Consider the following 27,917-nt stretch of genomic DNA (forward strand, 5'->3'; position numbering starts at 1 on the left):
TCCGATATGCCCGAGGGGCCTTCCTCACGGACCACTTTGTCTGTGCAGTCTGCGCATAAGGGTTTGGTGTGTCCCTCGTCCAGTCGCCGCAGGCAGACTGGGCACTTGCGCACGCGCTTCTTGGCCTCTCTGCCCTTTTGTGCTTCTCTGTCCTAAGAGATGGAGACAGCAAAAAGGGGGGTTTTCCAGCACCTGATCCCTTCCTTACCCCTGGTGTGAGACCCCCGGAGGTCTACTCACCAGCAGGCTGCTCTCCGCGTCTTCTCTGGCCGACATCTTTACTTAGGTGCAGACCGAAGACATGTGGGGAATATCCTGCTTTTCTCCCCCTTTTTTTTTTTTTGAGATTTTCAAATTTGGCGCCTTTTTCTCGAGGCCCCGCCCCCCCCCCCCGTGACGCGGCCGTGCTGATGTCATGCCGCCGCGCCGGACCCGGGGGATACACTCTACGTCGGGGCTCTGAGGAGGACGCATTGATGTCCGGGGATGTCGGATCGAGCGCGTCAGTCGGCCCGCGCCGCGCGCTCTCCCCCCCTCCCCCCCCCTCGCTGGCATACCTGCTCAGCCGCTCTGCCCGACGGAGGATCTCTGGAAGCCAGGGTAACGGAGCCCGGGCCCTGATGTCCGGAGCGGGCGCCTGATGTCCGGAGGGCGGCTTCCAAGCCCTGCAGGTACCGGGCTGTATCTTCCCAGTGCGACAACCCCACTGAGCAGCGCACTGGGGAAGAGTTCCCCGCAGGGAACGTGGTGCTGGTTTTTGGGATCCTGCGGGTGAGGGTCCCCACGTAGGGTCTCACCCGCACAAGCTCTGCCAGCCCGACCAGAGAGTCGTCCCCCCACGGGCGGACAGGCTGCATAGGAGTTTTCTTTTCTTCTTTTTTCCTGCCTCCAGCATACACCTGGAGGCTTCCGCTTGGACTGTCCTGTAGGGACAGGAAGACACTGGTGAGCCGGTGGCGGGAGGTGCCTTTTGTATGTTTTTCCGCTTCCTGTCCCAACAGGGGTCCAGTGGACATCCTCCATGTGTATGCTGTCAGGATGACGAGGGGAAACTTAGTTTTAAGTGTCTCTGATGCAGCTACAGGCCCATCTAGATAACGATTATCGCTGAAAAGCTGTCTTTTGAGCGATAATCGTTGCGTCTTAACTGCACGGACATCATGCAGTTTTCGTTAAGCAGTCGCTGATCATGGTCTTTCAGCATTGCATTCTTTCTATGCAATCAGAAGCTAAAAGACAGTAAAAAAAAGCACTACGGAGTGTGACAAGGATCCACTTGATAGTATAACCTTTCTTTCTTGGGCGCATTTACCTAAATTTAAGGATAGAGGGTTCCCTGGCCATCCCTTGCAGGCGGAATGGCTGCAGAATAACTGGGCCAAGCCAAATAGGTTAAACAGCTTATCAACTAAATTTAACTAACTTAATGGATTGGGCCATGTAAAAAAATAAATAAATAAAAGTCAGTGGTGTTTATAGCCTCATAGAACTATTGTGTGCCCATGTGCCATCTGTGGAATACCCATGCATGGGAGAAATCACAGCGGGCATTCCAAACAAAAAATATTTATAAAAAGTTTATTAAATCAGTATTGTCAACTACATTGCACAACACGTCGCAAAAAAAGACAATTAAGAGATTCATACAGTTTCTACACAGTTGCAGCCAAGCTACAAAACAATGACTCATCTATAGAAGCAAACAAACAAGAGCTGTGAGACAAAACTGAAGGTGTAGAATTTGGAGCATGTGCATTAAAAAAGTTCCATGTTGAATATCAACAGCCATCAAGTCCTGATGTATGTGAGGTACCGACTATGCGTACAGGTCTTCACGGTCCGCAGAGTACACCTCCCCTTCCTGCAACAAGGCGAAGTTCAAGAAGTGCGAGGGGCGATGAACTTCATGGTAAAATTCCTTGGGGTTAGCAAGCTGTAGTTCATATTTCATATTCGGATCATGCCTGACACCTAGGTGATAACAGACAAAGTTAAAACAAAGCAAGCATTGCCCAACTTTATTTTTTTTTTTACACACACGGAGCGATTATCGTAAGGTAATCATTGGATTGTGCGAATATAAAAACCTAATGATAAAATCGGCCTGTGTTAAAAAGCAAATCGCTCCTCTATAAAAAGACTGCCCGTTTACTCAGAATGGAGGCAGGCGACCAGAAAAAAAACTCTCGCTTGCTTCACCTCCACTGACTCAGCGATCCTTGCCCCTGTGTGAAAGTGCAGGAGTGGTTATCGCTGGGACTGTCGAGCACTGAAGCACCTGACAATCGTCTCTTGTAAAAAGGACCCCAACACTTATCGGAACTCACAGAAATGCATATAAACTAGAGATGAGCGAGCATACTCGTTAAAGCGATTTACTCGAGAGAGAGAGAGAGAGAGAGCATCGCCTTTTTCGAGTAACTGCTGGCTCGTCCCTGAAGTTTCGGGGGGCTGCGCGGGGGGAGAGTGAGAAAGATCTCTCGCTCTCTCTCCTGATCCCCTCCGCTCACCCCCCCGAATCTTCAGGGACGAGCCAGCAGTTACTCTAAAAAGGCGATGCTCTCTCTCTCTCTCGTAAATCGTTTTACCGAGTATGGTTGCTCATCTCTAATATAAATCCCCTCAAAACACATTCTTTAGGTGCGCTCCGCCTCCCTTCAGCAGGTGATTACTGCTCCTGCGTCCAGGCACAGGAGCAGTAATCTTTGGAACGACTATCGGATGTCCCATGTAAAAAGAGCCTTACTTTTCTTCAACTTAACCTGCATCTTCTCTCAATCCCATAAATACTTACCCATGAAATTATAGTTCCATGATGCCTGAGCCGGTACCATGAAGAAACCAAGGAAACGATCAGAGAGCAACATCTGTACTCTTTCATAGTGGGAAGGTAGATAGCCTTTAGGATTGTTCCCTTTATCGGTGTTCTGCCTTCCCCATTCATAACCACTGGGTGTAAGTTTGTAGGCGGTCAGGGTGCAGGATCCAGGAGTGAAGCTGTGAACACAAGACGTGTCAGAAATTCAACAAAAATTATCTTTTAAGATAGTAGAAAACTTCAGAAAAGTGAAATCATAACCAATAAATGACTCCAAATGGTTCTGCCAAAAACAGAAAACTTTATTTGTGATTACAAAATCTAAATGGTATCATATGCTGCTAAAGAAATTTCAGCGCTACATACCTGCAAGTTATAATGATTGTTTTTTCTCCATCCCAAGCCGGATTCTCTGCCATGACTTTGGCATGTGTGGTGACATCTTGTGGCGACAGCTGAGGAGACTCATTTGGCTGTGTGTGAACCCATCCTAATGGCTCCATTTCCTACAAAAGTAATCATTTTGTCAAGCAGGCATGAAAAGAAAAAAAAAAAGCAGATAACCACCAGCTGGACCTTGAATTTACCTTTAGATACTCATGCTGAGGCAGCTGATTGGGCAGGTGAACAGTCTGGTGAGTTCCCCACTGGGGCACCATCACAATGCAGCGGATTTCCTTCACTTGAGGGTTATCAGGTGGGCTCACGCCATAGAGATAGCCAGCAATCTTTAAGAGATAACAGGTCAATTGCAGATGTAAAGTTACTCAATAAGACAGTGTGGAGCTACAAAATACTATAAAGCAGCTTTTACATGGGGCGATCTGTAGGGCGCAGATGCCCAACAGGTTGTCCCAGTGATAATTGTTCCTGTGCCTTTACACAGGAATTGGCATCGCTGACTGAATTGAAGTGTAGTGGGCCGGAGATCGCTCTGGCCCGCCCACCTCCCTTTACAGTAAATAAGCAGTCGTTCATAAGTGAATGAATGCCTGTTTTACGCGAAATAATCCATTGTTCAGTGTTCTGCATGCCGAAACTGAACGACGAATGAGAAGCGAACTAGTTCTTGTTCGTTGTTCAGTCGGTGCATGTATTTACACTGAATGATCATCAATCATTCACCTATGAATGACTGGCCATTTATTGTGAATGGAGGTGGGAAAGTGGAAGAGATCTCCAGCGCACTCATCCTCCATAGTGATCCTTGCTCCTGTCTGAAAGCACAGGACCGGCTATCGCTGGGACTGTCTGGCACTGAAGCGGCAGACAATCCTTTCTTGTAAACAGACCCTAACGCTTACCTGAGCTCGCAGGTCAGAAATGCAGATAAATTTCTTCAACACATTCTTAGGCAAGATGTAAGTGTAGCCAGTCTCCTTAATATCATCAGATGACACATAGATGTGGTTGGTTCGCAGGTGAAGGTTAGCAGCAGATATTGCTCTGGAAAAAAAAAAAAAAAAAAGGTTACCTTAAGAAAGCCATAAAGCGAGGCCACTACAGGTAGCATCATCCACGATTTGACAGGAATCTACTTTATTTCACCAATTTTGGATAAAAGTAGTGCAGATCCTCTCCCAACTATCATCTGAATATCACAATGAGACAATTACTTGTCCCCCCTTAGAATTTGCCCTTTGCTTTCTAAACTTCCATTTGCCTGTGGACGTGTATACAATCTTCTTTCTTGCATTACTACTTCTATATCTAGAGCCTTTTTGTTCGTCGCCCTTTTTATTCCTGTGAGTGGTAACAGGTAACCTTGTCTCCCCCCAACATCTCCTGTTTACAGCATACTGTAACTACTTCACTACAAAATCCCAGATAATATAAAAAGCATAAAAAGCCAGTCTATGGAAACCGTAAGTCATCTGCCTTTTAGTTCAAATAAAAATTAGTAGCACATGCGCACATACAAACCTGCTCCTACCATCCATTACAGCAAAAATCAGCTTCCTATCCAAGAACAACTCCTTCTCATGGGACCATGTGACCCACAGGCGGACAGCGAGATATGCATAAATGCAATTATGAAAGGCTCTGGACACTCAGGCAAGTTTGCTTACTGTGCAGAGGAGTCAGCCATTCATTAGTAGCTATGCCTCCACAGCTGACACTTAAAAGCAGTAAATGACATAAATGCTGGTAGCAATCCAGGAGTACAAACACGCTTATATAAAGCTTTTAGAATAACTGCAACCAAGCAAAATAGTCACAAATGGACTTTTTTTTTTTTTTTAAATAAAAATGTTATAAAGGGGAAAAAAACATTATTCCTACCGGACACGCCATTCTGTCTTAGAAGAGAAGGTCTGGGTCTCATAGTTGCTGGTGGTAGAAGTGATGATTTCATCTCCGTGTTTGTTGACTGTTCGTGTCTGAGTGGCCGTCAGCTGAGATTGTTCTTTCGTCTGCTTCTCAATCTCTGCAATCTGTTGCCTCTGCTGGGATGGGGCAGATATTTCCATACCCAATATGATATCTCTGATTTCAGACTGTGTTAAAGAAGCCACATTTACACTGAAAAGAAAAAAGGTGATGCATTTTGGTTAAAGACTGTCAAAGAGAGAAGAAAAAAAAAAAAGCTTTATCCCTCAACTGCTTCCGCCTTATAGCTAAACACCAAATTCCAGGTCTCCTTTACACGCATCTGAATGTAGATAATAAAGCATTGCTGAAGTGTTCTTAAGGATTATTACGTCTTTGCATCTTTGGACATACCATCATGCAAAAGTATTGAAGGGTCACTTTGAGCAACTGGAGTCAAGTGAAGATGTAAAGCCCCTTTATGTTTTAGTTAAAAAGAAAAAAAAAACGGCCCAGCGGTGGTTCGGCGCCAACTATTCCTGCTGACCCCCTCATATATGCATGTCTGAGCATGCAAGTGTTCTTAATGGCGAATGGTGAATAAACTGCTGACAGAAGCTTATCTCCCATGAAAATAAAGGATTATGTGTGGTGAAATCCAACATGCCCAATCCTTTCCCCCCATCATCTGCCACTAGGGGAGAGTAAAGGTACCGTAACACAAGACAACTATTGAACGCATAAGCGTACGACAGCCATCCTGAAAACGATCGCTCCAGTGCTCTCACACAGGAGCAATAGTCACTCGGTGAACGGAGGCAGAGCACGTCGGTGATCTCTTCCAGCCACCTGCCTCTATTCACTGCAAAAGAAAAGCAGTAGTTTGTAGTTGCGCAACTTCTGTTTACACTGATTAAGAAGTCGTTGCTCGCTACTTGTTTTGTTTCAGTGAGCTGAAACTAAGAGACTACTGAGCAATTTCTTGCACAGTGCCATGTCAGTGGCTGTGTGTACACGGGGTCAACTATCCCCAGAAAATCACTGTTCCTAGCGATTATTCAGGCGACTACTGCCCCCTGTAAAGGGACCTTAAGACTGTCCCAGTGACGTCAACTGATATTATGTGTATGGGCAAGAAGTTATAACCAATGCTAGAATTTGTATCATCTGTTTTACAGAGTAACATTCTTACTTGTTTTTCTTGCCATAGTCTGCTAAGATCAAATCTTTTAGCTGAACTTCCACTTTAATCCATTCCTCATCGGTAAGTGTGGGCCAGATGTGGTGAGGCTCAGTAATCGTAGTCTTGTCTGGTTTTAGGATCACCTTTGCACGGTCATTGTTAACATGCAGTGCTCTCAGTATCAAAATCAGTCGAGAGAATGCCTACAGAACAAGTGACAAGAATCAGATCGCTGTGGAGGGAAACATTTATATGCAACCGAATACAATAAAACATGCTGCCAGGGTATCTCACAGTTGAGTACGGCCTTTTCTTTATTTTTAAAACCCAATTCCCTGCCTGTAACATTTTTTACTCTCAGAAACCTTTTAATAATTACAATTTTACTCTTAATAAAGTCATATCATGTTTATTATATTTCATATTTTTCTTTTGACACCAGAGTTGGAATCCTTACACTTCTACCACTTCAACACCTCTGCGCACTTTGTTACTATTTTGTTTCCAATCACAAAAGTAAATTCAGCCCTTAATATAAGCCAACAAAAGTACCGTGTATGAAGAGATCGTCTTCAGCCAATCATCATAGAGATTGAAGAGAACCATTTGTGGCTCTGTGGCCTTCAATATCAGGTCTCCAAACTTCTCCACCTTCAGACAGGCTTGGAAAGGCAACTGCAGCTCAGATCCTTTGATTACGATATTAGGGAAGTCCAGTAAATGTACCTAAGTTTTAATGAAGGAAAAACATTATTATAAATACAAAAAGGCAAGTAAACGGTTAAAACCCTTCATAAGACAGACTGTGGAATGGCCACTAATTTTTAATGTCTTTAATCACTCATCTTACCTCAAGAGGATCCAACATGCCCTTCCTGGTAACAATAATTTGCTTGGGCTGCTCCTCTACGGGCAAGGAACGGATCAAAGCTGCAACCTCTTCTGCAGTTTTCCACTTTGCAAGCTACAAAAGGAAATATGTTAGTCATTTTAGATGGCAATTTTTATTTAAATGGATAAATATCTGAAAATTTTCAGTAGTAGGCGAGGAATTTGAGGCTCAAGTGATGTGGAATTTTTAAACAAACATTTAGGGGGATATCATGTTGCCTGGTTTATTACTTTACTACATACCTGACCCAATCGCTTCTGTCCGGCCCAAACGGATGTGTGAATAATTTTCAGGAAAAGCTGCCCTGTCCTTGGGTTAAAGATGAAAATTGCTCCATTGATGGGTTTTGTTGTCAAGTTGCCTTCAAAGGTCTAAAACAGAACAGGGGGGGAAAAAAGTTACCTTTTTTCAACTTTCACTGTAAGGCTAGAAAATACCCAATAATCTTTACACACGCCGTACCTTGTGAATGGTTACTCTGTACACATTGGTATCATCCACAAACCAGATGATCTGATTGGAGAAGAGTTCACCATAGTTCTGTGAGGACAAGTATGGCTCAGTAGGCTCAGAAGAATACAACTGCAATCCTTTACGAATGCGCTCACGCAGCACATATAAGGCAGGGTTGGCTTTCATGATCTTGGCCATTGCTTGCTGTATCAGAGGTTTCCCTCCAGGGAACCAGTTTCCATAGGCACTGGCAAAGCAAACAATTTGCTCAAATTACTCAAATGCAGTAATAAAAGCGCCTTAGTGCGTATAATTTAATGAAAAGTGAACATAAATAAATTAAAAGTGGTCAGAAATCCTTACCTATGGAGGTTGTAGGCCAGGTCAATGGCAATCAGGACACCAGTGGGTGATGGGTAAATGCTCATGTTATCAGTAGTGTAGTCCAAGAACTTTGCACGAGCATATCGCTCAATGTCATGAGAATCATAGTCTCCCCACCTCAACTGGATGTCAATCCAGTACTTCTGTGTTGTGGTACTGTCCATTACATCCCTGCGGGAAACAAGTATGAGCAATGGAAATCATTCAAGTGTTGCCAAAACAATTACAGCAGTTGTACAAGATAAGAAAAACACATTGCTCTTTTCTTCAAGAAACACCACCACACTTCTCCAAGAGTTGTATCTTTGTATGTTCTATTACAGACCCTCTCCACTGAAATGGATAGAGCCAAGCTGCAATACCAGAGAATCTGAAGACCGGTGTGGTGTCGTTACAGGAAAGAGGAGAGGAAGAAAAAATAAATAAAATAAAGCCTTACTTTGAATCAGCAAGCAGAGATGGCCGGGAGACATTCCACTTGTAGGAAGCAAAAAGCAGGATATCTGCGCAAGATGAGTTCATCTTATAGGACTTCCTCGGGTGGATTGTTTCTTTCTGAACGGTTTCAATCTCCAAAGCATCAAGCTCTTGATCAAACACCTGAAACACAACAGTAATAGCAATAGTTAATGAGGTCATTTTCACAATGATGTGTTAACAGAAATGGTAGAAGCCATCTTTAGTGTACGTTCACACGTAGAGGAAAATGGGGAAGATTTTCCACACTAGACAAGAATCACCACCATTGTTTTTGAGCACTTTTAATCAGCACGATTAAAGGGATACCAAATGTATACAGTTTTAGATTTCACTACTTTTAAAAAAAAAAAAAATTGGGGGGACCACAGCATTCACAGAAACATACCATTTTTATTCTTCTTTTAATGTAGCATTTGGCCACTGTTTAAAAATTCTTTTTTCGCAGCATTCACCATGCGGTTTAATAATGTGCTTTTTTTAATTAGGGATCATTAAATACAAGGATACTTTTATGTGTTTTTTAACATAAGGGGCAAGAAGGGAGGGGTTCAAGTTTATTTTTACATTTTTAATCACAATTTTTAGTTTTATCCGATTCTTTTCATCAAATTCAAGTTTTAAACAGGATTAAAAAAAAAAAAAAAGTAGTGTATGAAGGAGTGAAAGTCACAAGTGCGAATCTGACTTACCTGACACAGATCCATGACAATGCTTTCATGGATCTTCTGCCACAAGTGGGCCCTGAATATCTGGATCAATGAAATCTTTAGTGTTGGAATTTTGCCATGCATGAAAATACCAGTCAAATCCAACTGCACCTGGAATCCCACATAAACCTAGAATGCAGAAAATACGGTTAGCAAAATATCTTAAAAAGGCGGCAGGTAATTTTAACCTTATGGTTATTAACATACATTGGCTCTGTTGATTGTGGGTGACCACCAAAGAGTAAACCTTCTGTTAGGAATCTGATTCAGACCAGACCTCTGAGCATTGGTCAGCTTCTTCCACTTCATAGATTCTTCAAAGCCACTAGCTTTTTCCCTGATAATAAAGAATTTTGACAAAACATCAGGTGCAGAAGAATGCAACTATCTGTGTGTACAAAACATCAAAAATACAATGAAAATTTAATTAAAGCACCCAGTCTACACTTTGTATTCCTAACAATCAAAATGTAAGGCTGCATTCCCACATAGCAAGAATCGCTTGCAGCTGAAACCTCATCCAGCCACAGCAGCATGCTCTGGCCAATACTGTTGCCAGGATCGTGCTGCTATAAGCAGCTGGGTGGAGTTTCAGCTGCAAGCAGTTTTTGCTGTATGGAAAGCAGCTATAAGGGGCTGGGTAATTAAGTACTTAGCTAGAAGACATGAAATGCGGCCTTATTTCTAAATTAAAAGGCTCTCACGCTTCTATACTTTTTTTTTTTAAAGACAGCTCTGTACATTGCGCAGTGGGCCAGATTGGTACTGCAGGCTGAATCCTATTGACGTAAATGGGACTCAGCCTGCAGTACCTACCCAAGCCACTGCGCAATGTATAGAGCTGTTTGAAAACAGCTAGAAATGGGAGAACCCCTTTAAATATTTCCTGCTAAAATGCAGTTATAGATTTGAAATATTCTGTAATGAAATGAAGAGTTTCCTACCAGAAGAGACCCTCCCATGTAGGGAAGTAAGTGCCTTTAAACAACGTATGCTCAAGGATGCCTTCCACTCCGCCAAGGGCCTGGATCATGTCTGTACGATAGTTATTCAGATTCCAGAGTTTCCCGTCATGTCTTTGATGTGTCCACCAGAATGGATTTTGTTTCAATACCTGATGAACAAGGTAACATGAAAACACTGCACACACCGACAACAACTAGACAAAAATAACTATAAATGCATCACGCCAAAATTACCTGGTATTGTTTGAAATCTGTACGGACTCTCCAACCTTTGTCATAGGCCAGTGTGTGCCTGTCTTTCTGGAAGAGTGTGTTGATGCGTGGGATACCTCTATCCCAGGAATCCTCCAAGTCTTCTAAGGTAAGCCGCCTGAAATAAAAGCAAAATGTCTACCATCATTCTGCAGCCACAAACCTGAGCCTGTAGGACTATGGAAGGTGCCAAGTACCTGTTTTGGGCAATAGCTTCCTGCCTCTTCAGAGCATATTCAGCCCAAACTCTCTGAGAATCAATAAACTCGCTCTCCCATGGCTGAATGTAGCGATACAAGTTTGGAATCAGCTGGTCCTCTTCGTGACTCATACCAGAGCGGAAATGGGTGATCCCAACATCTGTTTGTTTCGACCATCTGTGAGTAAATGCAACAATAGATCAGAAAATGAATGAGCGTCTTGGAGCGGAACAATTATAATAGCTTCTTAAAAACTTCACTACCTGAGGTCAGACTGTGGGATAAGCACGTGCCCCATGGACAACATGCCCAGACCACCCAGTTCTTTGGGAGTGTAGAAGACCACAGGTGGGAAACGACTTGGCATCTTGGAGTTCAGACCGATCTTAATTCTGGTTTGAATTTTGTTCTCACATTTCACCAACAGATCCAGCAGCTCCTGGGTGTTTACCACAGCCTCGCGGAAATACGTCATGAGACCGATCAACGCCGTGTTCCACTTATTGACAATCTGGAGAAAGACATTGCAATTTATTAGTGAAAAATGTTGCATTTTGTAACCCCTCACACATGAAATACCATGATTATGGATTTGTTTTCCTGCATAAAAACCCAACTATGATCTTCTATTTAGATTAAGGCTGGCCCCACACGGGTGATCTTTACCCACTGCAATTTGTGAGTGTCAGCATTTTTTTTTTTTTTTTAGAATAATCGCCACCTGCGATAAAATCGTGCAACCAATTCAGCGTTTTTTTTTTTTAAATCGCATGAGTCAATGGGACTTTGCAATGTTTAAAAAAAAAAAAAAAGAAAATCGCATCGCGCATTAAAAACTGTGCTGCCATTGTTTGCTATGGGCAACAAAGTTTTCCTTTTAAACTGTTTTGATAAATGAGACCCATTATAGATCAATACAAAATGAAAGCTTACGCTATCAATTTGACTAGTATTGTAAGTGCTACAGGGAAGCATTACAGCATTCTCTATGAAGGTCCATCCAAAAATCAGACCAGGTTGTCTATTTCAGCCACATAGGGATCTTCATGTTATGGTGCTGCACATTTGGTTTTAGAAAAGCAGGAAAAAAGATCCAGGTGTTCTACCCAAAATAAGGACACCGTTAAGCCAGTTTTACACGAGCGTATTAGGGCCACCTTTATGCGTCTGTAAGATAAAAATGCTTTGGCCCAACCGCGGGCATCCTGACCTGAATTAAGATGATCACAGATCCCTATTATGATCAGAGTTCAAGTCCGGATACCCACAGTCAGGCCAGAATACACTTCCATATTGAGGGCACATAAATGTGGCCGTAATACACTCATGTGAATCTGGTGAATCTGGCCACTGCGCAATTGTGGACTTTCTGTTGCAGAATCTGCACCAAAATTCTGCAACAAAGTACTGTATAATGCAAGTGAATGACAAAGTCCATTCACTAATATCATGGAGGCTGCAGCTACAAGGAGACTTTTTGTAACGCAACTTTTCAATTTTGACTCTGAAGCTGCAGTCCAGGTGAAAACGAAGTTGCATGCAAATGAACGATCTCCTGTGAACTCAATAGTTAACATTGGAAAGTCAGTTTAAAGAAAGTCTTCATGTAGCTTCAGCCTAAAACTACAACCCTGGAATGGTTTTAAGCAAGAGACCTGTAAGGCATCTGTACTGGGACATCCCAGGACAAAGTAATAGAAATTTTTACTTTTCTGCTCATCACTACCTTTTAGCCACATGTGGGAGGACAAAATAAAATGTCAAAACCATAATATTCTTGAGGGAACTTTGTTAACAAGGTTATCCGGCTCTTAAAAAAAAGCTGATGGCCTATCCTTAAGATAGGCCACTGATAGCGAATCGCTGGCAGTCTGCCACCTGGGACTCACCAATCAGCTGTTTGAAGAAGCCATGGCAGTTGTGCAAGTGCTGCAGCCTCTTCAATGTCTACATACAAGTAGACATTCTGTCCATACCCAGAACGCTTTACTATTTACAGCAGTCGTCCCGAGTTCTGCAGCGATGTCAAACTCAAGTGAATGGGTCAACGCTGCACTACTCAGAATGACCACTACAAACAGCACAACACTCTGATCACGAACAGGATTTTACTCCCATATAAACATTGAAGAGGCGCAGCAGTGCGGAAAGGCTTTTTTTTTTTTTTTTTATAAAGTCAGATAATCCCTTCAATATTTTATACGATTAAAACACTAACCTTGGTAAACGTGGTTGAGCCTGAAGCCATGAGAATCTGACGAACTCTGTTGTGGAATCTCTGCATGGATTCATCATCCACTCGCAAGAAACACTGCGCAGTCCGTTCTTTGGTCACCTACAAACACAAAGTCCTCAGTGACTTTCTTCTTAGAATACTGTCAAGTCTACCAATGCCTAAGAACTGCTTTGCATACCTCATTCTGTAAATTCCAGACCCCATCCTTATGAGTGAATTCCTCATAGCTTGTGCGGCACTTGGGGAGAATCCGGCATTCGAAGCCACACATATTGAACAGCAGATTGGGATTGTCTTTGCTGTAGACAGACACAAAACTGTTCTCCCACTGTACAGTTGTGACAGAACGAGGCAAGCGGTTTTTAATGTCCCAAAAGACAGCTCGACCGCTAGGAGAAAAAAATCCAAGGTTTGGTGAATAAATTGCAGCGGAGGAATACAAAAAACGAAAAAAAAATAAAGCATAAAAAGCTGGGTATACCAAAAAGTTCACATCAAGATACTTACAGATTGACATCATGCTTCATGAGCCGCATCCTGGCATCTCTTGGCCAACATTTCTTATTGTTGTAGCCCACAATGTTCTCATTGTTGGGATCAGGATGCTCTGTAAGGTATCTCTGAATGAGATCTCTGGCCTCATCCGCTGAAAACCTACAGGCGAAGAATAGGTTAGCTACTTAAGGATGAAGGTCTAGAAAGATACAGTTAAAAACACAGACCAACATTCATACTCACCGGAAAAATATATGAATGCGATCAATGTATCGGCAATACAAGCGGATCGGATGAGCGGCTTCTGTGGCCACATCTTGGAAGCTCAGGAAGTCATTTGGCATCTGAGGTGGGCCAGCCATTTCACTAGCTCTGTGCAAACCCAGAACCAACAGGTCCATCACCAACCCATAGTACTGCACAATGAAGGAAGCAAATTGCAAACCACGAATTATGCCATAAGAGTTTGTGTGATTCATGTCCTGCAGAAGATAAACAGTCATGGTGAGAATACGTCAAAAACTCTTAGATTACACTTCAGCATCCTTCTAACAAGTTACAGCAGCAGTAGGATTACAACAAACGTTCAGATCGGTTTCAAAAAACAAACTTTAGTGCTTACTTTGTAATTGATCACCACGTTATTTTTTGCTGTCATGTAATCAGCAATATTGTGATCCACAATGAGACGTAGCAGACGATTCAGCAGTGTCAAATCAATCTTTTCATACATCTTCTCAAACCTTGACTCCAGCATCACATTGCATTCTCCTTCAGTGGTGTCCCACACATCCTGCAGGTTGTTGATACCTAAAATAAGAGAGTATCCTTGTAATAACTTGTGGGGTTGAACTAAACGCAACCTCATGCAAACTATCATTTATCATACCTTGGCACCATTTGTACACAAGCAACGGAGGAGGCTCTGTGTCTGCAGGTTTGATCCAAGGAGGGAAGAGGCGTCTTTTGTCAGCTTCATACCAGAGATACTGATCCAGGTAAGCATCTGTGATCTTCTCAAGGGGCTCCACATCATAAACGGGTACCAGGTGGCTATAAAGATCCATGAATTCTATTCCCACCTACAGAGAATACATTGGTTTAAAAAGAACAAGACTAGCCTGCACTGTTACAAAAGAATAAAGCACAACTAAGATATTGGCTACCCATACAAGTGAAGATGTGGTAGTCAAGAACATTAAACAGAACCCGTCACCTCCCTCAGCACCCATGGACTATCCTGGTGCGGTTAGGAGAGGCAACAGCTGCGTTGATCAAGTGACAGAGCACAGAGCTAAAATCCCTGGCATTCCTTCTGCATCTCTGCAGATATCCCCAGCTCCATTTACAAGTGATCTTTGGTTTGTCACTTGATCAATACAATGTGGGCATGTATTCCAGCGCTGTGGAGAGACTACTGCACTTACGGTGCGTCAATTGTTTCATAAGATTCAGGTGGTCATGAGGATGGAGGATATTACCGAGTCTCTCAGGTATAGCCAGGAAAAGTTAGCCAAAACCTGGTACTACTGGATAATTTTCCAGTACTCAGAGTAAAGAGTCTTATTGTCGTGAGCCCCCTTATGATTATGTCGCACCCATAGAATTCTAAATTCAATATGCCTTCCCCATGGCCAACCCCATTTTTTCCCTCTTTTTTCCTTTCTTTTCATCTTTGCTTCCCCCTGGATGTATCTTCTCCCACATTCCAACCCAGTCAAATTCTCCATTTTTTCCTCTTGCTGAATTTGCATACTACTCTGAGTAAATGCCAATAGATGAACATAAGCAGTCCATTGCTTTCTTTTTACTTTTTTTTTTTTTAATGGTTCGATCTTAGTTTATGATGCTGTAGAGAGGTGACCGGTTCCCTTTAAAAGCGGTTTCCAGAGCCTTTATTATTGATGACCTAACTCAGAATAGATTTTAAGAGATTATAAGCAGGAGTGCCTGTAGCACCAAACCAGGTCACTGCAACATTAACAGAACAATCAGCTTCCAATGGGCCCCACAATGGTGGTGTGGTGAGAATCCAGAGAGGTGGATCCTACAGAGCACCTATTAATGACCTATCCTAAGTATACGTCATCAATCGAAAGTCCCAGAGAACCCCATTAACTATTGGCTGTTCTGGGCAAATACACCATTTCACCCTATTACATTGAACATTACCTCTTTGAAGGCTCTCTGAGTGAGCAAGTGACGCTTAATCCTGGACAGTGCTTCATGAGGATTGTCATAGGCTTGTTCAATTAAGCCCAGCTCTTCTCTCTGAGACTGATTTAGACGGGACTTCACACTAACATGGAACACAAACAAGGATTAAATCTCATGGAAAATTATTACATACCTTAAGAATGATATGCCGTTTTTGTAATACATCTGTACAGCCATTTACCTGTATGCCTCCTTCAGTCTCTCCAGAGCTAGGATGAGTAGTTTAGTATCGTGCTTGTACGAAAGAGGAGGGAATGGAATAGGAGAAAACCTCCTGCTTTCCAGCCAGTGGACTGTGGTGGTGTACACAGCGACGGCCTCTTCTGCAGTGATGTATGGCCCATCCTGCAAGCAGACACATATTAGTAAAAATAGGACACATTTAACAAAAAAAAATAAAATTATATATATATATATATAATTATATATATATAGGGTTAAGTGCTCACCTTCAGGTAGTTGTGCTGTCTCTCCTGCTCAGCTTTTAGGTAAAGTCGCGTCAATCGACCCAGATTCTTTTTACAAACGGTTTTGTCCACAGTCGCACCACGACGAATGCGCTCTCTGTTGTAATGAGCAGTATTTGTCCACCAGTCAGCTTTTGCCTTCACGTAACGCAGAATCATATTCTCAATGGGTGTAGGTAGACCTGGCACCTAGATATAAATAAATAAATAATCATCACCAAAATAGAGAGTTTATACCTTGGGTAACAAAACATTTACCAACATGGAGACTGTTTTACAGTAATAAATGGATAGTTTTAAAGGAGATGTCCCGCGCCGAAACGGGTTTTTTTTTTTTTAAACCCCCCCCCCGTTCGGCGCGAGACAACCCCGATGCAGGGGTTAAAAAAACCACCCGCACAGCGCTTACCTGAATCCCGGCGGTCCGGTGACTTCAATACTTACCGCTGAAGATGGCCGCCGGGATCCTCTGCCTCCGTGGACCGCAGCTCTTCTGTGCGGTCCACTGCCGATTCCAGCCTCCTGATTGGCTGGAATCGGCACGTGACGGGGCGGAGCTACACGGAGCCGGCATCCTGCACGAAAGGCTCCATAGAAGAAAGCAGAAGACCCGGACTGCGCAAGCGCGGCTAATTTGGCCATCGGAGGCCAAAAATTAGTCGGCTCCATGGGAACGAGGACGCTAGCAACGGAGCAGGTAAGTAAAAAACTTTTTATAACTTCTGTATGGCTCATAATTAATGCACAATGTATATTACAAAGTGCATTATTATGGCCATACAGAAGTGTATAGACCCACTTGCTGCCTCGGGACATCTCCTTTAACTATATTGCACTCACTTTCCAAGGAATGTTTGCCTTCCAGCATCTCCAGGCTTCACTCAAGTGCTGTAGGATGGTCCTTGCCTTGTTCTGCTTGATACCTTCTGGCATCATATCCAAAATATCATGCATGACAGCAGCTCTAAGCTCCAGATCAAAGTGGGACTCTACTCTTTGTTTTGTCACAGTTTTTGCTACCCCTTTAGAATGCCGACCTGTAAGAACAACAATGCAGAAATTCAATATAAAAACCTTAAAAAACAGAAAATCAAACTGATATTTTCAGTTCACTGACAAAAAGGACTAAGATCTATAGGCACATCACAGTACAAGGGCAAAGACTAAAGGCCCTTTTACATAGGACAATTATCGCTGGCGGTAGTCCGAAAGCCTGTGCCCCGCAGGGTTTGAACGATAGTCGTCCTATGTAAATGCACGCAGAGACTGAACAAGAGTCACTCATTTTCAGTATGCTTGAAAACCAAACAATACACCGCTCAGTGCCAACAGCAGTTGTTCAATACTGAACGACTGCAGCTTACAGTGAATAGAGGCAGGCGGAGGAGAGTGGAGGAAGAACGCTCCCCCCAGCCACCCCGCTGTGAGCGATCCAGCGATACTCGCTCCTGTGTAACAGTATGGGAGCGACTATACACATGGATGATTGTCGGGCATAGTTTGCCTTACACTCGTCCCGGGTAAATGGGCCTTAACGCCAGATGTCTGGACTCTTAAATCATTACATTTATACGCCCTTCAAATTGTAACTAAATCCTTGTTCTATTGCCTTCAGTATCTGAATGATGCATCATTCCATTACTTAGGTCTTAATATTTCTGCTAGGGTCTCTGTCATTTCATTTGACAAATTAATTACCATTTCCTGAAAGATTTGAATTGTATGCTCACTTTTTTTTTTAACCATTATTTTTTTTACTACGGCACAAACTATTTTCTGGTTTTTTTTAGATATACAAGTCACTAATACAGGCAATCACTTGCCTTCGAATTGTCTAGCCAGCAGATTTCCAAGCCATCTTTCCAGCAGAGGTGTGATGCCACGCATGAAGAACAGCCAGACTCTCCAGCCTGCTGCCCAAAAGCCACAACCAGGTCCTTTGCCGACAGGGCCCTAAAGAAGACAAAAAAAAAATAAGTCTAAAATTCTCACACTAATGTTTATTTTCCTGAAAAGTGTCTGACTAAAGTGCAGTACTCACTGTATTGAACCTGTAGTAGATGAGATGCTTCAAGTCTTTGCACATTCTGATTTGTCTCATGAGCTTATACTTATATCTGTACATTCCAGTCAGCTGCCCGACATGGGCAAAGATGTACTGCAAACCATCTGCGAGCTGTTAAGGGAATACAGTATATTTAACCTATTTCTAATGAACATTTTCATGATGTTATAAATCCCCATTGCTAGTTAGAATGTACAAGATAGACCATTAGCAGTGCACACCAGACCAGGCTTTACATATTTACCTGGAAAGCGTCCACATTTCCCAGCCTATACTGCACATGGCTGTCCACCACCAGCTTGGTCAGACGCAGAACTTCTCGGCACAAGTGGAAAGCATTTCCAAACCGAGACTTCTTACGTTCCTAAATGGACAAAAAAAAACAAAACATTTAAACAATTAGTGATAGATTCTTCCAAAAAAACTGATCCCCCGATTACTAGAACTACACTAAAGCACAGACCTTTGAAGAATCAGTTTAGAATGCTTTGAATAGTTGGAGGTAATCAGAACTAATTTTTCTAACTAGGGAAGTTTTCATAAAGCAAGTTTCCAGGAAATGATCAGTAAACAAGTTCTAGAGCAGGCAGATTAAGATTCTGGAATTAGAAAGTTCATCAGATGACACATATTGATAACTTACCTTTGTGGTCAGTGTTTTCACAGGTTTCAAATTAAAATTGTAGTCCAAATGAAGATAGTTAAGGTTCTTTCTGTGGATCAACAGGTTCAACATGTTGTATCCCTGTCGGCAAACCTGTAGACCAACCTCTACCCAATCTAGCTTTGTGGACTGGAAGAACTTTGTGGCTTTGAATGAACGGAAAAGATATCTGAAAAAACAAATTTGTATATTGATAAATATCATTTAATTACAGAGATTTTCCCATTTTAAATTATTGATGGTCGATCCTCAGAATAGACTATCAATAGTAGATCAGTGGGAGTCGACACCTCTCAGGACCTCCGACGATCAGCCATCCGCTGAGTCAATGAGCTACCTACAGTAGTGGATTGCTGCCGGTGGCACATCGTTTTGATCCCACAGGAGTAGCCCAGCTTGGCATTACATGAAGGCTCCTCTTTAAGTGAACTGTGTGCATAACCCAGGGGGGCCACTGTGCTAAGATTGTACCTGTGCATTTTCAGCAGAAATTGGCTCTGGTGAAAATCACCCTGTCCCAGCACACAGAGGATTGACGTGGGTCACAGGTGGAGGACCAAAACAATTTACTATTGAATTGTTTAAAGCTGAACACTACCTTTAAACAGTGAAAGCCAATTAAATAGAAAAACGATACCTCTTCTTCTGAGCTTTGGGTGGCCTGTGCTTGAGAGCGTTGAGGACATAATATTTCAGAAGTTTTTGGTACGACACTCTAACCTTAACTGGTTGGCCTGCTGGACAATGCTCCCGATACCTGAGGATAAAATGTTCTTAGTATAGAACATCTATTACGTGCAACACATTTGTTAAAATTTGAAGTTAAAAGCAGTTTCTATAGGAGTTACACCACCTACCAATTCTTTACAAGTGGTATGTCAACAGCCCGCCTTGTTCTACCAGATCTGAGATTGAAAGGACGAGGAGCCCAAAGTAAAGCAATGCCATTGGCTGTATTGTCTGAATATAGAGGTGTTTCTTTGAGGAAGGGCTCAACGTATTCCGGCAGCTCAAACTCCTCGTCATCATCTGGTAAAGGCTCCTGGCTCTGAGGAGACAGAAATAATAACTCAGAATATATGCAATATGGGAAGAACAATAGAAACAGTTTATAAATGCTGAGTGGAGGTCTTCTGGGGAAGAGATACGTCAATGTAGCTCAGCATATTCTCCTGCAATGGTAAAAGGAAACTTATAACATTGCACATGTTGTCCAAACTGCAGGCACCATATTATAGAGCAGGAGGAGCTGAGCAGATTGATAGGAAAAGATTCCGTATAACTTGTATTTATTACATCTCTGCTCATTCTGGGCTTAGAGGTCCAGTGGGCGGTCCTATCAGTAACTGACAGCTATTTCTATATACAGTCATACACAGATAGCTGTCAATCACTGATAGGACCTCCCTCTGGACCTCTAAGGGGTGCAGTTTTCAAAAGCAGCAGGTTTTCAGCATCCATCAACAGGCTTGCCCTTATGATTTGCATTTAGGGATGTGTGGTCTTTGCAATATGTGCATTAGTGTTGGAACACAGTTTAAAAAGGACAAAAAAAACCCCAACAACATTAAAGCTTAAAGGAGATGTCTCGAGGAAGCAGTGAATTTTTTTTTTTGCCCAGTCCCCCTAATTAAGCAAACATTACTAATTACCCCTGTAAATGACTTTTCTAGCTGGTTTCTACTTACCGTTCCAGCGTTTCAGCAACTTATAAAAATTTTCCCAAGATGGCCGCCGGCTCTTTTCCCTTCGCTCGCTGCAGCCCGACGTGCGCGCTCCCGAGACGCTACCAGCTGTGTCTCCATGGCAACCGGACGCCCCGCAGCCGCCGACCGGACCCCTGGAGTGAACACGGCCGACCAGTCACCCACCGCCAGGCAGAAGGTAACCGGCGCAGCCCCCCCCCCCCCATCACAGCGACAGCCCCCCCCCCCCGGCCCAGCGACGACAGCCCCCCCCCCCCCTCGGCCCAGCGACGACAGCCCCCCCCCCCCCCCCCTCGGCCCAGCGACGACAGCCCCCCCCCTCGGCCCAGCGACGACAGCCCCCCCCCCCCCTCGCGACGACAGCCCCCCCCCCCCCTCGGCGACGACAGCCCCCCCCCCCCCCCCTCGGCGACGACAGCCCCCCCCCCCCGGCGACGACAGCCCCCCCCCCCCCCTCGGCCCAGCGACGACAGCCCCCCCCCCCCCCTCGGCCCAGCGACGACAGCCCCCCCCCCCCCGACAGCCCCCCCCCCCCCCTCGGCCCAGCGACGACAGCCCCCCCCCCCCCCTCGGCCCAGCGACGACAGCCCCCCCCCCCCCGACAGCCCCCCCCCCCCCCTCGGCCCAGCGACGACAGCCCCCCCCCCCCCCTCGGCCCAGCGACGACAGCCCCCCCCCCCCTCGGCCCAGCGACGACAGCCCCCCCCCCCCCCCCCGGACTGCGCAAGCGCGTCTAAAAAAGCAAGCTGCCAGCGAATTTAGACGGAACCATGGAGACAAACGCTAGCAACGGAGCAGGTAAGTGGAATAACTTCTGTATGGCTCATATTTAATGCACGATGTATATTACAAAGTGCATTAATATGGCCATACAGAAGTGTATAGACCCACTTGATTTCGCGAGACAACCCCTTTAAGCATACTAGCGCAGGCTGTAACTTGGAAGATAAAATGGTCTTTAATTGGGAGCATGAACTGAAAATTAACTGCACTCACTGACAAAAAATAATGCATCCAGATAGAAATGTCAGATTACTGCAAAACTCAGCATGGAGATAGAAGAGGAGCAAAAGGGTCGTTTCAACGAAGTTCCCACCCTCTAGGCCGTTCTGACGAATTGTTAGGAAGTTTTGGGAGCACTACACGCATGGCAAACGGGCTACGAAAGGCCCAGACAGACCACCAATATAAAATATTATTTGATCTGCCGACAAGCATATCCAACAGTTTCAATGTCCACCACCGAGACACAGGTGGCACCTTAATTACTGAACCCCGTCACTGCCAGGACTATTTGTAGACCCTTAACAGAAGGAAATTTCTCGTCATGGCACTCATTGCGTATCTGACAATTAACACCCCAACACCATAGCCTTCGTTTACAGAGGTGTCGTGAACAAGAAACCTGGTCTACAGACTGGAACCATATTGTCTTTAGTGATGAATCCAGATTCTGTTTAGGAGACCACGATGGACGGGTTCGAGTATGGAGGTCTCACGGTAAGCGCGTCAAACCTGCTTTTACTGAAGAGCGCCACACTGCCCCAACTGCTGGTGGGGTGATCTGGGGGCCATTGCGTACAACAGTCACCCCTAGTAGTGATCAAAGGGCACTAACAGCTCAGCGATACATGCAGAAAATCATGCAGCCACATGTGTTCCTCTCATGGCAGGGCTTCCAGGAGGCAGTTTTCAGTAGGATAATCCTTGCCCCCACACAGCAAGGGTTTCCCAGGAATGCCTTCACCATTTTGCCACACTTCGTTGGCCTACTCAGTCGACAGATTTATGCTATCCCGCATCAGAAGTGTAAAAGTAACGTTTACGGTAACTTACCTTTACAGAGTGTCTGTGTGATATGGGGTTAATGAGAGGATCAAAGTAGAACGCTGGAAGGTCAGGATCCTCTGTTTTAATGAACACCACATTTGGAGTGTGGTACCTGTTAGATGCCAAAAGAACAAGGTCAGCAATTCATTCCTTGCATGTAATACAATGTCACATATCATCTGAACGGCACCTTACCACGTCAAATGTACATGATGAGGCAGATTGTTGTACAAATAGGGGAATGCAATCTTGTACTCAGTGCGGATTGGCTGGCGAATGATGATTTTATTGATGTCATTGAATTCATTCCAGTCTTCATCCCTGAAGATTAGCAAGAAAGATGACCAAAGCAATTAATTGTACAAAAAACAACATATTGAATAAGAAACACTCAGCAGAACACAGGCTTTCACTTACTGCAAGTTTATGTCGCGAACCAAAGGCTCAAATTTGGGGCCGCCAGGAATCGCCATATTTAGTGCCTTGGAAGTGAAGAAAGCTTTTAAGTCAAAGAGATAAAAGTAGTTATCGTCCACAAGGTCAGTGAGCAGCTGATTGGCCAGCCGATACAGAGTAGACATCATTGGAAGAGTGAACTGCCAGCGCTGGTATGTTGTACCATTTACGTACCTGTAAGGAAAACCCAAAGATACATTATAGGATTTAAAAACTGCAGACCTCAGACTAAAGGTCTATGTGCCAGCAGATAACAATTAGGGTGTTTCACACATAATGTCTTAGGAAAAAACACTGCACTGAGGATTTGGCTGATGATGTTAACTGTAGTTATGAAATGCACTACAAACTGCATTTACTTTGTGGCATTTTCTCCTCACTTTGGTATGTGATTTTTTTGCAGCATGTTCTATGTAGCTTATGTTTTTTTACCGGTTTGTGTCTTCCCATGTATGTCAACATAGTAAGAAAAACATGTAAAAAATACCTTTATACTATAAACAAGCTATTTAAAAAGAAAAGGAAAGAAAAACATGTTGCATGTGAAGAAAGCCTTCATGATGATAAATCTTACTTTCTGTTGTCCTTCAGAGGCTGGTGATCATAGAACCAGTCCATGACGGGGGCATCTTCCTCATTGTCCAGCTCTAGTTGAATGGCTTCCAGGGGCTCGACATCCAGGATGTTATCAGCATAATCCAGCGGAGGCTCCTCATCATCAAAAGGAGGAAACCTCATCCTCTTGAAGTGTCGTCGATCTCTTTTTTCTCTTCTCATCATAATCCACATTGACCTGTGAGAAGAGGAAAAAAGGTACAACAAATTATTAGACTTCAGCGTAATTTAGTAATGAGTGGAGGTGTATGCTCAAGGTCTTTTGTACCATCATCATCTCCTGACAGCTTAGAGAATACTCATGATAGCCATAAGTGAACATTCACTTTAAAGGGGCTGTCTGGTTACTGGACAACCTCATAAGTGAAGCCTCTCATGAGTACTTGCCCATCCTCCCCCTCAGCGATCCAGTGCTGCAGCCCTACGGTTCTCTAAGTCTTTGATTGCAGCAGTCAGGTGGTATCCATTGCAGAACAAAGACCGAGAGGACAGCTGGGGGCTGCAGTGCTGGATCACTGGAGCAGAGGACGGGCAAGTACCTCTGCTTCTGTTATTTTAACCCACTTGAGGCTATACTTAAAAACAGTTGAGCAACTGGACGACCCTTATGATTAAAGCAAAACACATAATTATAATCCGATACAACCGTATTCAATATTATACACAAGGGAAACATTGTACAAGTGATTAGTTCCTTACCCCCACTGTGCTATGTAGACCGGCTCAATAACCCAAGGAATCTCATTGACAAAGGAAATGGCTCCGGTTATGTGATACAGCACTGGCACATCTCTGATCTGCTCCCATGGCATGGGCATATTTTCCAGCAACTTTAGCACGGCATGAGGCATGTACTTCAAAGCTCTGAAAACAAAGACATAGTATCGCTCGTTAACATAATGCAAATTAAAGACCAACTCATCTTAAACCATACTTCTCCATACACTCACCCAAGATAGACTCTCTTATCGTGCCGGAATTTCCTATTGGTCATGTCTCCGTGGTCACGGATGATTTTACGAACGTGCTCTGGAGGCATGTCCTCTTTCTGAGCGTCCACAAAGCCAAATTTCCGTTTCTCTGCATAACGCTTGGCCTGTAGCTGCTGCCATTTTCGGGCTGTTGAATTGGGGAGGAAACAAATCAATTGGGATGGATAACAAAGACAACATACAATTTTCTCACCTCTGCAGACCCAAACAGTGTAGTAGTACTTCAGTGTTAACCCTTTACTGCTCACCTTTCTCCTGCAATTTCTCTTCAGACATGTAATCAGGTGCCGTAGGTGGGGGGCCAGGCATGGGGGGTACCCCAGGCCTATACGGGAACACCCCGGCCATGGCGTTTCAAGCTGAAAAACAAAGGAAAAAGCTTGTTAGAGGAAAAACAAAACCATTAGACACCCAGAATAATATTGGTAAAGAATGGCAATGTCAGACCATGTTCTTCTCCCTACATGTACATTCAGAATGTGGCCATAAAAAAAACAAAACAGCAGGATGGAATGGTGCACTACACCACTTCACTCAGTGGAACCCAAGACCATATGCATTAAAAGAATAGTATATTAGCCTATGGGGTCAGATGGTACTGTATGGCATCCATCTATCAGATACAATTAAAGCCTATGGGTTATGAATCCATTAACCCTTTCGAATCCAATTTGTATCCTGGTTTCCCTAGGGGGCTTACTCTTTTTCTGCCATTATACAATGGCGCTATCTGCTGGCTAAAGCCAGTACTGCATGAGGTGACACAGTGGATAGGCTCCAACAGCAGAGAGGCTGGCAATATACAGTAAGAGAACCCCGGCGGACGTCTTCCAACATTGGAGCTGTACAGCCTTAAATCATAATGTCTTCAGACGTCAGACAGTGGATTGGAGAGGGTTAAAGGGATGACTAACAGTGGCCTTCAACACTCATAGGCTTAACCCTTTCCAATCCATTTATTTTTTCTCACCCATTCTCCCCAGCTCCAAATAAATTGGAGCTGGGAGAATGGGTGAGAAAAAATACATTTTCCCTGCACCCTCCTGATCTGACAGAGTTCAGGAGGGTGCAGGGAGGGACCTGCTTACCTGACCGGCGTCTTGTGCATTCTCCTTCTGCCTCCCGGCTCGGCGATCATGTGACCGCTGGGGTCAGGTGACACCTGGCGGTCACATGATCGCCGGGTCGGGAGACAGAAGGAGAATGCACAAGACGCTGGTCAGGTAAGCAGGTCCTTGCACGGTGCAGGCTCCCGGATCGGCGTTCATGTGACCGCCGGTGGTCAGGTAACATCGGCGGTCACATGATCGCCGGCCGGACTCTATGCATTGCATAGCGCTAATTGAGCGCTATGTAATGTATAAAGAAGTGGGCAGAAAGGGTTAAAAACCCTTTCTGCCTTCTCCTCGGGGGTCCTCGATGACGACCAGTAAAGGAGTGCATCTGCACCCGATGTGCCTGACGATCGGGTGCAGATCCACTCCTGCACTGCAGTGTCGGGCCTGCCCCGACATCAGAGCTGTGGAGGAAAATGATGATGTCGGGGCAGGCCCGACATTGGACTGGAAAGGGTTAAACAGATCAGTCAAGCAAAGGCTTGACTATCTCTGATCTCCCCCCTCCCCCCTGCATTTGCTCGGACGAGTAATCAGTTACTCAAGAAGACCGATGCTCGCTCGAGCACCTGCCTTAAACGAGCGTGCTCGCTCGTCTCTACTCACAACGTATCCGATAAGGGATCTTGTATTTGTCTATGAGCGAAAGATGCCCCTGTTCATCGCCTGGCGTCCATCACAGCCTCTACTTGCTGCAGTTTTTGCTATTTTAGGCCCCCTGTCCACGAGCATGATTTCGCCAGAGGTAAAACGCCGGCGAATCACGCTGTCTGAGGCTTTCCATAGCGTTGCTATGGAAAGCACCAGCCCCCTGTCCATGCTGTGAATTGCCGCGATTCTCCGTGGTCAGCCTACCTACCAGATAGGCTGACAGCGAAGATCCATCTGCCGGCTCCTGCTGCGGAGATCCGCCGGGCGATACCACAACGCCCGTGGACAGGGGGCCTAAAGGGCCACTCTGGTAAACACACATTTTTTCCATCCCTGCCCCCTCACCCGATGGCCTGTCACACTCTGGAGGTCTATGTATGCTGCAGTTCGTTCCAAGCAGTGCAACCTCCTGTCTAATGCTTATCAGGCACCTTTTTGATGCCGAAATTTGTCCAGCTTTCTCTTCCACTATTCTGTGTTATCAATCCCATCACATAAGCAACTAAGAGCCTGCACCATCTCTGCCTGCAGGGAGGACGGTACCATTACCATCTGTATCAACCCAAATAAGACACAGACCAGCCAGGAGGCTGAGCCATCATCTCCTTCATTATTACTGTGTGACAGGAGCCTCTAATCATCAGCAGCAACCATGATAGAAATTTCCGTGCCCCCCCCCCCCTCCCTAAAGAGCTTGTGTGGTCGTACCCATCGCCAGTAACTAGAATGAGCTTTAAGTCTGCTTCCCGCTTTTATAGACATTATTGAAGCAAACGGTGGAAAGGACGAATCCCTTCTGACTTTGGAGAAGACGGACGGACTTAAAATGGAACAAGGAGACAGAAATACGAAACGGAGATTAAAGACTGGTGTGAATCCACCTGATTACGGGAATCACAGTTTCTGTGGGTTGGGTCTTTAATGACATCATCTTGCGGGTTTCAAAAAGCACGTGAAAACCAGATGGAAAAGAGATGGCATTTCTTGTGCCTTTGATGCACAGTTGGCATGAAGACCCACATTAAAGGGGTTATGCAGGCAGCGCGCTGGGGTGAGAGCAACAGCTCCGACTCGTGTGTAGTGGCCGCTGCTGGTAACTGCAAGCGCAGCTCATTGCAATCAATGGGACCCTAGCCTGTCATTATGAGCGCCGCGGCCACTACTGTATCCTGCATTACATGTATATTCACATGTAGCCTATTTTCTGTATTAGGAAGAAACCCACCACAAATCCATGCGAAAATCTGCACAATGTCTGTAGACGCACAGATGGCAGCTGTGCGGGTTACACACCCGCCATGGATCCGCGGCCGGGCACATCCTAACACGGAAACACACCAGAAAACTGATGCTCACTGCCCAAAACCGGCGCCCCGTGTGATACAGACTAGTGCTGGGCATCACTGCATGCGACCGGCGGCAGGAAGGAGGACGGGCTGCGGAGCTTTCCTGTCCCCTCCACCAGTTCTGTGGGGAACGAGAAGGCGCGCTCTGACACACACAACTAGTCCCATCCTCTCGCACTTCAGGCCTGCGGCCTACACATGGCCCGGGTCACGTGTGTCTGCAGCGGCTATATGCCCTCACGCTTAGGGCCTCCTGCGACACAAACCAACCTGCCGTCCGCTGCCTCCTCTCCTCTGTCGTCGTTGTTGTTAGCTACAAACCGAACAAACTCCACGGCAGGTAATCGTAGCACGCACGACACAGCCGGTGACCCGGATGTAGAACGACGTCACACAACGTCAGCGCGCCGAACTCCTA

The 27,917-nt window shown here is 44.8% G+C and overlaps 1 protein-coding gene across 1 annotated transcript; it reads right to left on the minus strand.

Annotated features, from left to right (window-relative positions):
- Positions 1-1,564: 1,564 nt before the first annotated feature.
- Positions 1,565-27,900, minus strand: PRPF8 (pre-mRNA processing factor 8). Its single transcript, XM_066599675.1, has 43 exons — positions 27,770-27,900; positions 24,636-24,746; positions 24,346-24,514; positions 24,095-24,259; positions 23,355-23,573; positions 22,742-22,954; positions 22,520-22,645; positions 22,331-22,436; positions 19,646-19,836; positions 19,426-19,545; positions 18,768-18,957; positions 18,369-18,488; positions 18,101-18,235; positions 17,883-18,012; positions 16,900-17,096; positions 16,042-16,248; positions 15,774-15,937; positions 15,548-15,674; positions 14,265-14,457; positions 13,998-14,185; positions 13,619-13,857; positions 13,388-13,534; positions 13,059-13,269; positions 12,863-12,979; positions 10,908-11,155; positions 10,642-10,821; positions 10,427-10,562; positions 10,172-10,341; positions 9,435-9,564; positions 9,210-9,356; positions 8,480-8,640; positions 8,020-8,211; positions 7,666-7,903; positions 7,446-7,574; positions 7,162-7,275; positions 6,864-7,037; positions 6,321-6,514; positions 5,102-5,341; positions 4,123-4,264; positions 3,406-3,546; positions 3,185-3,324; positions 2,795-2,997; positions 1,565-1,971 (listed from the first exon to the last, which is right to left on the minus strand). Exons 2-43 carry the CDS (start codon positions 24,733-24,735, stop codon positions 1,817-1,819), a joined length of 7,008 nt encoding a protein of 2,335 aa, XP_066455772.1. The 5' UTR covers positions 24,736-24,746; positions 27,770-27,900; the 3' UTR covers positions 1,565-1,816.
- Between the last annotated feature and the right edge of the window lie 17 nt (positions 27,901-27,917).

The sequence above is a fragment of the Eleutherodactylus coqui genome, chromosome 4 (genome assembly GCF_035609145.1).
Source record: "Eleutherodactylus coqui strain aEleCoq1 chromosome 4, aEleCoq1.hap1, whole genome shotgun sequence".
Lineage (NCBI taxonomy): Eukaryota > Metazoa > Chordata > Amphibia > Anura > Eleutherodactylidae > Eleutherodactylus > Eleutherodactylus coqui.

Excerpts from the sequence above, each read along its gene's own strand:
- PRPF8 (XM_066599675.1), bottom strand. The coding sequence starts at position 24,735 with ATGGCCGGGGTGTTCCCGTATAGGCCTGGGGTACCCCCCATGCCTGGC. Across the intron at positions 24,260-24,345 it reads GATAAGAGAGTCTATCTTGG|AGCTTTGAAGTACATGCCTC; the intron begins GTGAGTGTATGG and ends CTTTGTTTTCAG. Across the intron at positions 5,342-6,320 it reads GACTATGGCAAGAAAAACAA|TGTAAATGTGGCTTCTTTAA; the intron begins GTAAGAATGTTA and ends TTTTCTTTTCAG.